The sequence below is a fragment of the Lates calcarifer genome, linkage group LG24 (assembly GCF_001640805.2).
Source record: "Lates calcarifer isolate ASB-BC8 linkage group LG24, TLL_Latcal_v3, whole genome shotgun sequence".
In the NCBI taxonomy this organism is placed as follows: domain Eukaryota; kingdom Metazoa; phylum Chordata; class Actinopteri; family Centropomidae; genus Lates; species Lates calcarifer.
The window spans coordinates 4138942-4154693 of record NC_066856.1 but is presented as its reverse complement, the minus strand read 5'-3'; the positions used below and the strand labels follow the sequence as shown (position 1 = coordinate 4154693).

At 40.3% G+C, this 15752-nt stretch overlaps 1 protein-coding gene across 1 annotated transcript in view; it reads right to left on the bottom strand.

Annotated features, from left to right (window-relative positions):
• Positions 1-15752, bottom strand: part of kcnh2b (potassium voltage-gated channel, subfamily H (eag-related), member 2b) — a 204936-nt gene that overhangs the window by 81159 nt on the left and 108025 nt on the right. The window contains exons 3-6 of the mRNA XM_018673626.2: positions 12693-12848; positions 11447-11660; positions 10932-11269; positions 10632-10843 (exon numbers count right to left, since the gene is read on the bottom strand). Of these exons, the coding sequence (XP_018529142.1) occupies positions 10632-10843; positions 10932-11269; positions 11447-11660; positions 12693-12848 (920 nt within the window). The remainder of the gene's footprint in view (positions 1-10631; positions 10844-10931; positions 11270-11446; positions 11661-12692; positions 12849-15752) is intronic.

Sequence of the window (15752 nt, the reverse complement as noted above, 5' to 3'; positions counted from 1 at the left end):
CAGTTGTCAGTGCCTTCATTAGGAAATAATTACAGATGATAACATTTAGGCAAAACCTGGACTGATGTACGACACTTTAACATAGTTTAACAATCAGATTGCTGTGTAATCTGATTAGCATCTCAGACAACAGGAAGTGTTACATTGTTTCTGACAGATGGAGCAAACAGCAGGTTTACACACCTAAACTGCTTCTCATACCGCAGAAGTGCTTCCAAAGAGGTGAGAATACAATTGTACAAAATAATGGAAACTAGCTTCCGGCTGCACTTTAGGCATGAACTGTGCTGCATGTGTGTATGCATGTGTGTGTCAGTGACAGAGCACCTCAGTGCCTTCTCAGGAGGCAGTGGTTCACTCCACTGCCTCCTGAGATGAGCCCATTCCTTTGCCCCGCCCTTCCCCTCCACGCCCCTTGATGGATTGGTCCAAGGTGGGGCCCTGACTGCCTCACTAACCCGATTTTGATGCAACCATTTCCCATGTGGGGTAAGGGGTGATATCGACTGGGTAAGGTATAAAATTGGGTGGGATCTGAAGCAAACTAAAACTGAGACTAATAATAGCTATTTTCAGGGACTTTAATTTACAGACTGACATGGAGAGAGATAGATTTTTACAGCAACAGGCACATTATAGAAATTAGATGCATAAAATTTGATCCACCTAATGTACTGACCAGTTTCTTTTACTTTAACAGACAAAAATTAATTCAATCACCCCAGACTAAAGGAACGTTTGTGCGGTACATTTCTAACTTTGGACGACTCCAGGTGGTGACATTAAAAAACAAACAGCACTGGTCTGAGCAGGGGATGCTGAGAATGAAGGCTAAAAGCACAGAACTGCACCTTACACAATTGTATAGCAAACAAAATCTTAGACTATCATAGCAACGTGAAAGAAAAATTCTGGGGTTCTAAGTCGTAGCAAAGGTATATTTTGGTCACTTAGAGTTCATCATTGTTTTTTGATGTACGTGTATCTTTAGTAATTATACAGTGCTTGTATGTAATTTTCTGAAGGTACAGATCATAAGGTAAGGTACAGTGTACTGCCTCAGAGATATGCATTTTATGTGCAGCCTTCCTTTTCAGGCAGATATTCACTCAAATATAGATAGATCTCCATTATTAGGCATGTACCCACACCATAACCAACCATGGCAGCCAAGTCAAAAAAGCAACCAGGTCATACGTAAGCAGGGTAAATGACAGACCAATCAATGCTTGCTTATTGCCAGGACCTTGAGCCCTCTCTGATTCAATTACCTGCTATGATGAGGAAGGGCAGCCAGGCAGGGAGGCAGGCAGGCCAAGCCCACGACACTGTGATTAATGGGGCCAGGGCCAAGGAAATGGGTCATATAGACAGAGAGCAGAGGAGGAGGGAAAGAGAAGGAGGGAAAGGAGGAGAGAGAAAAAAAGAGGGGATAAAACAATAGCAGGAAAAATAAAAGATGGAGAAGAGCGGGGTGAGTTTGTTGAAGGAGAGAGGAGAGGGAAAGAAGGAAAAGAAGAAATGAGAAAAGGACATGACAGAGGTATAAAAAAGAGAGGAAAGATAAAACATGTGATTTGAGGGGAAACAAGACGAGAAGTGTGGAAGCAGACTGCATGCCCCTCTTTCACCTGTTGCTCTTTGAACTTTTACTACTATGTGGTCCTCGCTCTCTTTGCCTGTCTTCCCTCTCTCCTTTGTCTGTCTTTAAGTTACACTTCTTTCTTTCCCTTTTTCTCCATTCCTTCCTTCCTCAATCATGCCCTTTTTCTTTTCTTTCTTTTTCATTTCACTGTTTTGGTTCTCCTTCTTCACATTCTTTTCCTCATCGCCTCTTTAGTTCCCTCCACTCTCCATCCTTTCTTTCCTGTCTCACCTTGGCTTTCCTCTCTTGCTCTCTCTCTGTTCCCTTCTCACTCCATGTCGCTCTCACTTTCAAAGTCTGCCATACATTGCGTGTGTGTGTGTGTGTGTGTGTGTGTGTGTGTGTGTGAGGGATGAAGACAGAGAGGTAGCCTTCCAGCAGTGGTAAAAGGCGTTCAATCAAACTGCAAACAGATTGAGAAGCCTCCCTGCCTGGGTGAGAATTAGAGCCAGACAGATTCAGTTAGCCAGCCCCTGCTGAGCAGGTATACACAAACACACACAAACACTTACAAATGCAAAAGGGTGCTTGATAATAAATAGGTATATGGCAAATATCTCCACATAAAGAAATACTGTATTTTATTGCATTGTAGTGTGCTGTTCTTCTTTGTAGCAACCGTTTAGATAATAAGTCATTGGTTCTATCTATTATAGGCCAAAGGTTGCTTTTTTTTCGTTCTGACATTTATCTCGACATTTGCATTACTCTCTTTCACCATTACAGTTAAAAAACTTAACCAATGAATGAATATGTAAAAATTAAGCCTATTTAATATCTGTTGTTAATCTTGGAAGACTTTCCATCTTACTTAAAATAAATTGTGATTGCTCCCAAGTCCTCATTGAACAGTGTCAACATGTTTCAAAGACACGCCAGAATTTACCTGAAACCAACTAATGTTATATAGAGCGTTACAAATGGCTAAATCGATATCTCTGATGTTGTTTGAATGGGGTGGCTCTTAGCAGCAGAAGGGAAAAATAGATTAGTCTGATATAGATTAGCTGCTTGAGAATGAGCACATTTGTTCAACGGGGACAACATTTTCAAAGTCACTTCTGACACCACACTTCTGTTTTAACATTAAGATTCATGGATTAATTAGGTTCAATTTCAACTGGACAATGTTCAACAAGTTTTGCTCTTCATTGATTCTTTCCTGATAAAACTCCTGAATTCGTTTCCCAAACATCTGACATTATGTCACAAAAAATAAGAACTCTGTTATTACGTGCTCCCATTTCACTACAGAGAAGATTTGAAGAGAGATTTTCAGATTTTTTTGAGTCATGTAACCATGTTATAAAATTAATATTGGTTGTTTACATCCTGATGTAGTCAGTAGTATCATAGCTGCTTTGTAGGATGATTAATGCTTTATGCAATGCACTTCATCCTATCGCTCTACCTCACGCAACACTCTGGGAGAAAGCAAAAGGAGCTTACAGCATCACCAAGTGTCAAGATGTGTCTTTAGGTGGCATTAAATGACTTGTTTTCACTGATGTCTGTTAAAAATACACACACACAAAAAAAGACAACACACCCTGTAGAATGTGGCCCTGTGTGAACTGAGCTGATGACAGTCTTTTGGTTGATACAAGTTGCTTCAAGACACTGACAACATGCTTTCCTTCTTTGTGGGTCATTGAACTCACATGGAGGAAGCACTCAATCAATTTGAGGTATTGAGGCAGAGCCACGGAGCGGGCAGCTAAATTACAGTCCTGCAGGTTGAGTGCGTCACATGCTCCCAGACTCTACTCTATTCCAGGCCATTTAACTGACAGAGCCAGGCACCAGCAATCCAGCACATTTGCATTTCTGACCAAAATATTATCATTTTGTCACACTGGAAACTGCTCCCATTGACAAAAGCCCAAAAGCCCCTAAATTAAGAGGCAACAAAGCAATTTGAATGGGGAATTATATATACATACACACACACACACACACACACACACACACACACACACATATGTGGCAAACAGAAAAGATACTTCCAAGACAAGTTATTGTTAAAGAGGAGATGATAATGATATAAGCATAATAAATGCATAATAGGAGTTATAATAGCTACCACTGTGTTACACAAATTGGAAGCAGTGACACAAAAAGGGCAAGAAATCAAACAATTAACACCTGCAGATGTCTTTGAAAGTATCCATGGCCTGAAACAGACTCACAGGGCTGCATAAAGCACCCTCCTCTAGGTAGAATGAGTAAGACTTCGTTTTGGAGATGATGAAACCCCTCATTTCTACTAATTTCTGTCCTATTTAACGGACACTGCTCTGCTGGGAGACTTTGCCAGAGGTGCATCTCTCACCAAAACAACCACAGTGTCACATCAGAGCCCTGCCGCCCCCCAGCGCTTTCTCAGCAAAAAACATGTGGTACTGCTAAAAATACCTGCTTTTGAATCATTCACATCATGTACTATTTAGAGAGCTCATGCATACTCATGACCCTATGCAAATGTGAATCATCAGACTTTCACTAGTAGGGGAGTTCAATTGATGGGATATAACAGGGACAACAGTCACTAACAAATGTGAATGAAGTGGTTGCGTGCAGGGATAATGAACTCTGATTAAAGTTTCACATCCTCCAACAAAACATGGATTTAAGTTTACAGCTATTTCTCCCCAGTGCATAATTAAGGTCTCAGCATAACATAACATTGTTCTAGTTTTTACCGTACAAGCTTTCTTCTTACAGAGGAGTCTGAACCGAGCGGGTTACCACAAAGTTCAAACGGCCATCACTTCACTGAAAAAACTGATTTGCACAGTAGCAACCCCTGCATATATGCACCCACAAGTGACACATAGTGACTTGCGCATAACTGGATGCACTGCATATAGAAACTAGGAGCTATGGACTGGCATGTGGACAACACAGGGGCATAAGGAACAATCGTGAAACATGTACAGTGTGTATATTTTGCATATGAAGACATAAAGTATGTCTGGTCATAGATGTTGTCAAAATTGCCTTAAGCTCAAAATAGTTGCTGTCTAATGCAACTGAAGAGAAAAATTAGGCCGCTATTTTGGTGCTACGTGAAAAGCCAATTACGTTGTAAAACTATTATGACAAACAGGCATATCAACAACAAAAAAAAATATCCCTCTAAACTGTAGAAAATATGCAAGAATTACTATGATGCATGAGCAGTTTGCACTGGCATCACATGAGATATATTAAAGTTTACAGAAAGTACCTTTTGCACACATAGCTGTTTGAGTCATTTTACAGAGGAGAGACAAGAAAAAAGTGGACAACCACCTCAAAAGGCACTCAGTGTTCTAGCGCACACACACACAAACACTCACAAACTTATATATTATGCACAAAGAGATGCATACAGTACATAAACACACACAGAGTAAAGATGTGACACACTCCTCCGTCCTCCTCTCATTGCCTATAAAGCCAGCTCATTAAAGAAATATATACAACCTACATTCCATTTAATGTTATGTAAGTATATAACAACATAACAAGTGTTCTTTGATAAGTGGCTCATTACAGTACCCTGTATGAAGACCATATATGCTCCAAATTCACAAAGTAGCAGCAGCTTCATGTGGTGACAAATGAAAAATATATCAGATTTGAAAAAATAACCACTGTTTGATGATTTATGCGAGTGTTTGCTTTGATGAAATATACTAGAGTTAACAGTTTGAGTCTAAGTTGCAGTGTCTCAGCAGGGTAGACGAAAGGAATGAACTGGCCAGGAGAAACTAAACAAATAAATCATTTTAATTAAGACTATTTTTGCCACCCAATTCACGATTTCTCCACCAGGGTGCTCAGCATTAAACTTCTGAGACGGACCATCTCAAATTTCGTCCAAACTTTTTGTGTCAGTAAAAACACTATTATTATCCAAATTTTGGGACTTTTTATGTGCTGCTTAACTTGTGCCAATGATTGTCCTGTCTAGTAGTGTCGCGTGTTTCTAATGAAATAGATTTTCAATCACACAGACTCAAAGGCAGAGCAGGTTGGACCAGTTTCTAAAAGCCACATCCAAATTTGACAGGTCTGTTTCTTACTTTTATCATTTAGGAAAACAACAGAGCATGAAACTAGAAGGCTGTGAAGAGCTGTTTGATGATAGGTGAGCAAAACTCAGATAAAATAAATACTTGTGAACAATAATCCAGTTCTTAAAATACTTGGAAATATAGAGATGCCTATTAAAGATATCTGGAAACACAGAGAAAAGAAGCGCATAAAATTGTAATCATTGTGTTTGTGATCAGTGATTACTACAAATGTGTAATCTGTAGTATAAACCAGTGGATAACCCGTATTTGGTGCTGGATGTGATTACTTAATTAAAATAAAGGTGAGGTGAGGAAGATAGTTCCAATGATATAACCTACCTTAACATACAACCTACAGTGATAATGACAAAGCATTATTGAATATCAAAATATGTAAAGCAATTATAAAATATTTATAATTACTTAAAATAATCCAGTAAGTCAAAACAAATCCAAAGTGATGATATTTTTCTAAACCATCTGTCACTAACATCTAAAGTTGTTAACATGGCAAAGTTTTTTTTACGGTATGATTATAACACAAAGGCAGCAAATATTCTCTTATAATACCCTTAGAATGTAAACAGGACTCCTAAAAATATCTCCAACAATCACTTTTGTTATGTGCTGGGAATAATCCATCTGCATGTCATCTTTTCTTACTAAACATTTTAAAAATAAGAAGTAAATGCCTTTCACCTGACGCACAACTTCTGTTTCGCCATTATATCATATTTTTAAGCTTCTCAGCCTTCTCCAGAGAAAACTGAATAAGACACCAGCGGCATTATCACACATAGGTACAGTAAGTCTATGCCTAGGCCTTCCTATCACCGAAAACACTATTCATCAACCCATGCACCAAAACTCAAACTTCCAACACAAGCTGCAGTCGTTCTCTTTCAGATTTTAAGGAGATGGAGACGGATCCTACCACTTTGCTGCTGGGCGCGGTGTGTGCCATCCATTGCTCCATTGGATTTCACTGTGGGGTTGGATTTGACAGGTTGCTTGAGTGGAGAAGCAGCGTGTATGTGTGTGTGACTGAGTATAAGAGAGCGTCAGGGTGGTGTAAGTGAGTTTGCTCTACCGTGTGTGTATGTGTGGGTGCTTACAGTAGCTGTTCACGTGGAATGCCATGTATGGAGCTGGGTGTGTGTCAGGAATATTGTATGAGAGCTGTGACGGGTGAGTGTGTAGCTAATCAAGTGTCCCCTATAGGACACAACCATAGTCACAGGAGCTATGAGTGTCACTAAAGTGTGTATGTATGTGTCCAAGTGTGCAGTGAAGCATGATGCCAGTTTTTCTCTACACTGTCCTGTGATCTACTCAGCCCTTCATGACTCTCACTGAAGACCTTCATCTTTCTGGTCATCCTCTCAGTCCCTCCTCTGTAGCCATCCATCTACCCAGGCTCCCATATTAAGGCTGGGTAATGTGTCAATCACAGATCACCTGCACTCAGGTCAATATAAAAGGCTGTTGCCATGTCAGAATGAGTAGATAGTACTAATTCAACCTAAGAAGAGACATTTACATTTAAAGCCAACTGGAGCATGTACATTCCAGCCATTTACTTGTGCACAAAGCAAAACAGGTTAACATTCATGAGCCAGTGTGAGCGCAAGCTACTTGGTCATGAGGCAGCACGAGAGGCAAAAACCAACATGTTGAGAGCAGGAAAGGGGGACAGTGCCAGAAGTCATTCGGAATGAGAGAGAAAATCTGCATGTGTTCTTGTTCAGGGTGTCAGATGTTTTATAGAACACTTAAATTATTCAGTCCTGTTTGCCTTTCAACATCTTCTTCTGTGCTCCTCTGAGGAATCCCTGAGGCCTGCCATCACGCTACCTGATACAGTGCTGCCATCTTCAGGGCAGAGCTGGTAACTTAGTTTCTCCTGCAATAGTAAATTATCCACTGAGCAGTTGTTCTCACATGGATCAAAGAGTATGAAGGATTTAAGTTTAACCACAGAGCTCAGTTGGTGGTATAAAGTGATTATGTCTCTCTCTGCAGATGAAGGGACAGTGACCCATGAAGTCAGCTATTGTAGTCCACTGAAAACCAGCACTCTTGAACGCCACACGATCGTCAAAGGGTGAGTTCAAGCAGCTCTTACAGGAACTTGCGGGACAGAAAAAAACACCCTGCTGTTGTGATGTTGTTATGAATTCATGACTTCTGCACTTCTTTTTCTTTTCTCTATCTATCCCATTACCACCTACTGATTTCTACTTTAAAAGGAAAAATAATTATTTAATATAAATGTTACAAGTGGTTACATATCAAACGGATTTCAGACATATGCAGTGTAAATGCAGCTCATTTTGTGATATTCCATTCTCCCAATAGCTCTCTATAAATAGCAGTCCATAGCATGTGGAGACACAGCTGGTGCAGTTTCCTCCATCTGCACTACAATATATCTACAGTATACAGTATGGGTTAATGCACATGCATACACACACAAATACACACACACAGTCAGAGCCACAAAGGGTTATGCTTTGACCTTGCCAGCTGCACCTCATATACAATGCAGCATGATTGCATTAGGTTTATATTGTGTTGCATCATCAACTTTGGATTATTCTCTGTTAATGTTCCCATTCTTACTGAGAGAGAAAGGACAGCATGATGTCTCCCTCAGACAATATGAAAGCAGCAGATCATTCATATTCCTCTTTAGTAACTCCATGTCGACTACAGTCCTAGCAAAGAGCTTAATGTAATCTCTTCTGCTCTTTGTTCATCTCTCTCTCAAGTTAAAATGCAAACAAAATAACTTTTTACTGCATGGCAGATGGTCCATTAAGAGACCACATAATGAATAAAATTACATTCTATGTAGACCATCATTTAAGTTATCAAAAGAAGATAATTCAGTGTTCAAAGCTACAGTAGTTGTTTTACAATGCACAGTGCATATAGGTAGATTTATTTATTTATTTATTTTTTTAGATGGGGAATCAGACCAAAAAAAAAAAGGTCATGTCCCCAGACTGTTGTCTTGGTTTTCAAACGAATGGCATGACTTGATGATTTAAAGGAGAAGAATGGACACTATCACTATATTTCCAACAATAAATCATACAAACCGATAAGAATTTAAAGGACCTAACTTCTCAGGAATTATTAAATCAGATTTTATCAGTGTAACAATATCAAGACCCTTTATGATAAAAGGGAGACATTTAAAAATAGATAAAAGAAGACATTTAAGGCCATCCAATCATCATTAATTTTGACAGGTGACTTGGATTTATGATGGGCTGTTATATGGCATCAATATTTTAGGGATGTGAGATGTCATCTTTGTCAGATGGCAGTAAGTTTTTAAGTTTATGGCACATTTCTTGCTATAATTGATTCCCCTGTTGTTCATCACAGTCAAATGAAATGCATAAGAGATGTGGGCTTAATAACAAAATGATTAATCTATATGGATCCGACTGATGAGATGTCAAATTGGCTGCACATGCATGCACACATATACAGCAGGGTACTCTGGACAGAAAGACAGACAAAATGTACAAGTGTGAAGTGAACATGAGTGTCATTTACCTCCAACACTAGATGTGACAAATTAAGAGCCTCCTTATACAGACTAAAGACACTGGCCTTTGTTTTTGCTCTTCTCAACAAATGAAGACTGTGTCTCAGTACACGGAATAATGCTCTGTGATGGAACATCCTAATTAACCTGTTCCACTGGAAGACATCTACCTCTGATAAAAAAGGCTGAATACTCAGTTAAACTTTCTGAACAAGTAGACCAAAGAACTCCTTCATAAAGCCACCTTGTTTATGCAACTATTTTCCTCAATAAACATTCCTCTGACAACAATTACATCCAAAAAGAGGCTATATAAATTTCTTCTTTACTTGACTGCTTTGTGCAACAAAACAAGCACGTTAGTAGTCAAAGCAGACCTTCCTTCTCTCCAGAAGTCCCATATGGTTGCCTCATCTGTGTCTCCTCAACTGAATTACTTAGACAAATGCTTTCTTAGCAGATGTGGTGAAAAAACACAGGTGGTGGATCCAGATGAAAATCATTTTTCAACATGAAATTCCAGCCACAGAGACAACTCACAGCTCATCTGTCTTAAAATGCATGGGATCATACTTCATGTATCATTTTTGCAATTTAAGAGATCCAGTGCTACGTATAACTTCGTACAAGCCCAAATTCAACCAGCTGTAGGAGGTTGTACTGTCTACAGTGTTCCTGTAACCAGGACTTGACTTTGTGAGACAGAACTTCAGACAGAACATCTACAGAGAGAAGAGGGAGCTTTTTTAACAGGAATTAAGGTGAGGGAGGTGATGAGTTTGCAGTGACTCTGCTGTTCTGACAATGGAGGGAAAAGGCTGTTGGTGAACACAAGCTTGTGCGAGTGTAAGTAAATGAAAGTGCTGCTTCACAGCATGTCCCTTACGTCTTTTCTGTATTACTCCCTAAGTCAATTACTGGTAATTGGAATGCCACCACACTATCCTCCATCATCATCTAATCAGAACTCAATCAATTCCATTCTCATTCACCTGGTTCAGGTCTCATTCAGCTGTTACTACAAGCGTTATCTCCCCAGGAAGACTTGTCAGATTACAGCAAATGAAAGTAGCTTGCAGGAGCAGAGTAAATGATGTAGATTTAGTTACATATCTGTCCGAGAGCAAATACACACATGAATATTCTTTGCATGAACAAGTCTATATCTATATGAGCACAAACACACTTCAAGGACTCAGTGTGGGCAGCAGAAATAGAAAAGGCTCCAACTCTGACCCCAAAATGAATCAGCTCAAATTCGTTCAGACAGGCTGAAACACTCACAAATAACAAATGCATCAGCCTCTCCCCCTGTGGTGTACACCACATCACACACTCACACACATAAACTGTGTCCTACCTGTGTGACTTTCTCTGTGACATTGTGTGTCCGGTCAATGAGTTTGCAGGGAGCAATGATGTCCATCTCCCCTGTGGGCAGGGCGATGAGCGGGTCAGGTTTGAAATCCACAAAGTTGAGGGTGATCTGAGGGATTTTGGAGATGGTTCGGTACCGCATGAGGTCTGAGTCTGACGTGGAGTTCAGTATGTTGGATTTACTGTTTACTGCACCTGCAAACACACACAAGGTAAAGAGTAAGGTAAAATTCAAAGCAGATAATCGAAAGGGTCCTCTGTTTTTCTGCCTCCTCTCTCTCACCGGTGCTGCTGCTCCCCGGCCGGATACTTGCTCTCCGGTTCTTTCTGTCCCAGTCCGGCCTCATGGCCTCAATCTCATCGACAGACGACGCACGACGCATGCTGTGGAAGCTTTCTCGTGAGCGGCTGTGTGACAAGGAGCAGTTGGAGCCCGAGGCGTCCGGGTTGAGGCTGAGGCGGTGGTGGGGCGCTACACAGGGTGATGACTGCGTGAGGGGACCCACCAGGTGGGCTCCGTGCGGAGGAGGTGGAGGTGGAGGAGGGGGTACAGGAGGCCCAGAGCGCAGTAAGGTGCGCTGGTCCTCCTGGCGGTCTTCTGGCCAACTCTGTAGAGCTGACCTAGGAGAAGAACATAATGAGTATTAACAGGATGGCAAGTGTAAGTGCAAACTAAAAACCCCTTAAGCAAAAGAGAATGCCACTATTTTTACTTTTTGACTGTTGAGAATCATTTCCCACGTCAACAGTAACTGTAATAACCCATTTCCACATGTCCCAAACATGTCCATGGTCTACCTGCTTCCACTGATTTGCTCTTGGTGGTCTGGTGGTATGGGGGGAAGTGGCAGGAACTCCCCCAGTCCTAAGGACTCCCGACTTTGGTGGTCTGGGTGCAGCGGCAGAGGTGTAGCGGTGGGGATCTGACCGGCTTCTGCGTCGTCCAGAGACACTTTACTGTTGGACAGGGAGCGCAGCAGGGGAAGACGCAGCTTGAAGCCTCGTGGACGACCTGATGGAGAGAAGTTGGGGGGAGGGTGGAGAAAAAAAAATATTGCCTGAAGACTGACAGGTGGGCTTCTAATACTAAAGTGTGGCTTCAGTGAGAGCAGGAGTGGGAGAGTGAAAGAAAAGTGTTTTAGAGAGAAACAGGAAGAGATAGGATATGGAAGGATATTCAAGATAGTAGAGGTCAGGCTAGGAGAGAGGGAGATTTGAACTGGATCATGCTGAGTCCAACAGGCCTTCAAAATACAGCTTCAAAAACAATCTACTGGAATCTGGGACAGTAACATTGATTAGGTTTTGGTTTTAGCCACAAAGTTAAAAACAAGGAATTTGGCCGAACGAGAGAGAGACTTCCAAATCATTGTCCTACTTCAGACACTGTTCCCCTCAGTTATCCCTCTGGAACATTACGTACACAGACAGCGAAAAAAAAAAAAAAAATGAAAAAACTGCATTTTGTCAAACCTGATCCCACACAAATACCCAGGATTCACTGGAATAAAATTACTTTGTAAACATCAGAACCACCTGGCCTTTCTGCAAAATAAAATGAACAAATATACCAGTGAAGTCTCTCACTGACACTCACTCATATTAAGTCCTCCTCAGTTAATAAGAGAAGAACAGTAAATGAACAGACAGGCCTGTTGCACAAGGATTTTAAGCATGGAACAAGTCAAAATATTAATTCATCAACAGTGTGTGTCAATCAGCAAGGTGATGTTTATGTATTTATTTTTTCCTGTACAGTCTGTGCACCTGTTGTACACAGAACTACTTTTTTATCAATAGTTAATGCCATTTATGGTCTATTTAATGATTTTCTGAGCTTAAAATGTTTAACATGCTTGATTCAAAATATGAATTGTTCCATAATGAGCGTGGGTCAACAGGGCTGAACATGAATAAAGGAAAGCCTGAAGTCTCATGTAAGTGTCAGTAATAATTTTCTGTCTTTACAAAGTTTCCTCAAACCTTCTTGATAAGCACACAGCAAAGAACAGCAAACAAAGAAAGAAGGTTAATCAATATCTACCGGTGACAAGCCAGGTGGGCAGGCGATGGTTAAGCTCCTGTTTGTGGTCTTCAAATGTTTCCTCTGACATGACCTCAAAGTTGAGGATGAACATGATCACCACACCATCTTCGTTCTTCACTGGCACCACATCCACCATACACAGGATGCACTGACCTGTGTGGACAGAGGGATAAATAAAACTCACTCAGGCTGATTGTATTTGATGGGGGCTTTTATCCTGGGGCCCAGAGTACAAAAGTATATATGGATTTAAGAGTTGGGATTAAAACCTTCAACCCTGGTCAGGTTATTAGAGGTTACAGCAAAAGGATGGACAGCAGCAAAAATGACTCTATCGCTCAAAAGTTTTAGAACACCCCATTTCTCCCCAGTTTTTATTGAAAAGTAAACAGATCAAATCCAGTGAATAACCTGAAATGCTATAAGGGTAGTGGTAAACTGCCCAAGTAAAAAAAAAAATAAATAAAATTAAAAATTAAATAAGTTTAGCTGAACAAAAAAAATTCAGTGTTCATGAAAAATAGGCCTTTGGGGGGTGGGGGGGCTGGTTAACTCACAGCTTTACAACAACCTACACAAAGGCAATGCTGGAACAAATTATTAGGACAATTCTGTATTGCAGAAGGCAGTATTGCATTTTGTCAAAAAGGCAATAGGCAAATAACACAGACTGGTTGGTCTGAGTTTCATCCTATAACAAGATAATGACCCAAAATATTAGAGGCAAAGAACTAGGATGGTGGTTTCAAATGATGGAAGACCACACAGTCTCCAGATTTAAACCCCATGGACCTGGTTTGGGATGAACTGGACAGAGGGTGAAAGCAAAGCAGCCTACAAGTGGAGCAAATTTGTGGAAATTTCTCCAAGTGTTGGGACAATGTTTAATTTCCATTAAAGAAAAAAACGCCACGAGTGCGTTTGGCTGTTGAATGAGTTTTCTAGTCTTTATTATTCATTTGTTCTATGCTTTCATTTCAGAAAAAATGAGGTGTTTCGAAAACTTTTGACCAATTGGGTATACAACAAAATCCAATCATTGCTTTAATGACTATGTGAAATTCTACATAATAAATCTGTGTGCAGAAATAGTCATGTGCATTATGAGTGGTCACAGATGCACCCATGCATGTCACACTGTGACTGTAAGCATATGTATACGCACAAATTACACAGGCCCACTTTCACGCACACACTTTTTCATTCTCTCTCCTTTATTAAATGTGCATCTGCGCTTAATCAGCTCTCACACACACTTCCATATGAGGCTGGGCACATTCCGCTAATCTGCCACGAGTGCTAAAACAGCTAAGTAAGCGTGAAATTAGACTACATATGACAGTAAATGGCTGGCAGTTTTCTACCAGGTCAACAGGCCTGAATACACTGTACGTACCAGCTAGACTGTAATACAGAATGAGCTGCTATTCTGGTTTCGACATGAGGAATTTGATCCTCCAGAGCATCAAAATGCATTGCATTCACACACACACACACACACACACACACACACACACACACACACACACACACACAATGAGACATGACATCATCATCTTAGTATACTAGCTGCACTAGAATACTGGCTACACTAAGATAATATAAAAACACCTCAAAGTGAGAGTATCTGCTACATATTTTATATTCAAAATAGATTATTTGGAAACATACCAACGTCATGGAAAATCTATCGGCTTAAGAATTTACATGTTTGCATTATACAGCAGGGCATATACAGAAATGAACTCTGAAACCTCCAGCAAATTAATACGAGTCCCTTCCTCAGGCATGCCAGTCACCTGCATACTGAGAGCAAGTCAACAACTACAAAACATCCTGAAATTTATAAAAAGTAGGTTTTGAATATGTACACTGTCATTAATCACAAACTTCAGGTAAAGGTAAGAAAAAGCTGCAACACAATAGTTATAAGATATAGAGTCAACATGCAAATCCAGGTTATATCAATGGTAAGCTAAAGGGGATTCTGTTCAGTGTGGAAAGTTCTATCCCTTTATGTCCCATATGTGACACAAAAATTAACAGACAGCAAATAAATTACTGTAATTTTACAGCCATATTGTCATATTACACATCATTTTAGTCCTATTTAAAGTGTCCCTCTAGACCCTACACTCCTTCTCTCCCAACAACTTTATTAAAGCAAACCACGGTGAAGTACACCCAGTTTGTAACGGTAAAATAAAGGCTCATGTTGTACATCAGCTTTTTAACAATTTAAAAAAGCTATTTAGTCTATCACAATAATCCTTGTGTTAATAGATTTCCTCTAAACATGGATGCATTGGCTGCTAAAGAAAGTCATCTTCTGATATTCAATTGTTCCTCTTATATTTCCCAACATACCTGGCTTTGATCCGTCCCATCTCTTACCTGGACAGTGATAGTCAGTGACCAGTTCAACGAATTGCTGCAGTCTCAGCAGTGTGCAATGCTAAAAGCCAGCACTGTATGCTGTACAACACGACGTACAGTATGTCTACTGCATGCCTGTCTTACTCACCCACCCACCCGTCTGTCATTCATCTCACATCATCGCTGGAGAGTGGGCTGAGATCCGATTGGACAGCAGCATAATCCCAACACAGGAGGGGGAAAAATATGAAACACAGGGAAAACTAAAGGATTACACCATCTGGCCATATCTAGCAACATGCGTGTGTGTGTTTCTGTTTGTGTGTGTGCTTATGTGCACATGTGTAGGTAGATGCCCAGTCTAATGTTCATTCATAAGCTACTGGGTCATGTCCATTCATGTTTGTTTCATTAATATCCGTGACACTGTGTACTTTTTTGCAGTACTTTTGTTCACTGAAGGTGTCACTGCTTTACAAAGCTCTGCAGCACACTGTCCAGACAGGGCTATTTACAGACAAACTGTCAAGAGTGTTTTTGTTTGTATGAGAAGTGATAATGACAGTGGCTCATCTCAAATACTGTCATTTAAATTCAGCTGATATGTGGGTTATCTTTGATTTTTGTCATCATCACTGTGAAGTTATAAGTGAAATAATATCAATGTATAAGAGCAGGTTT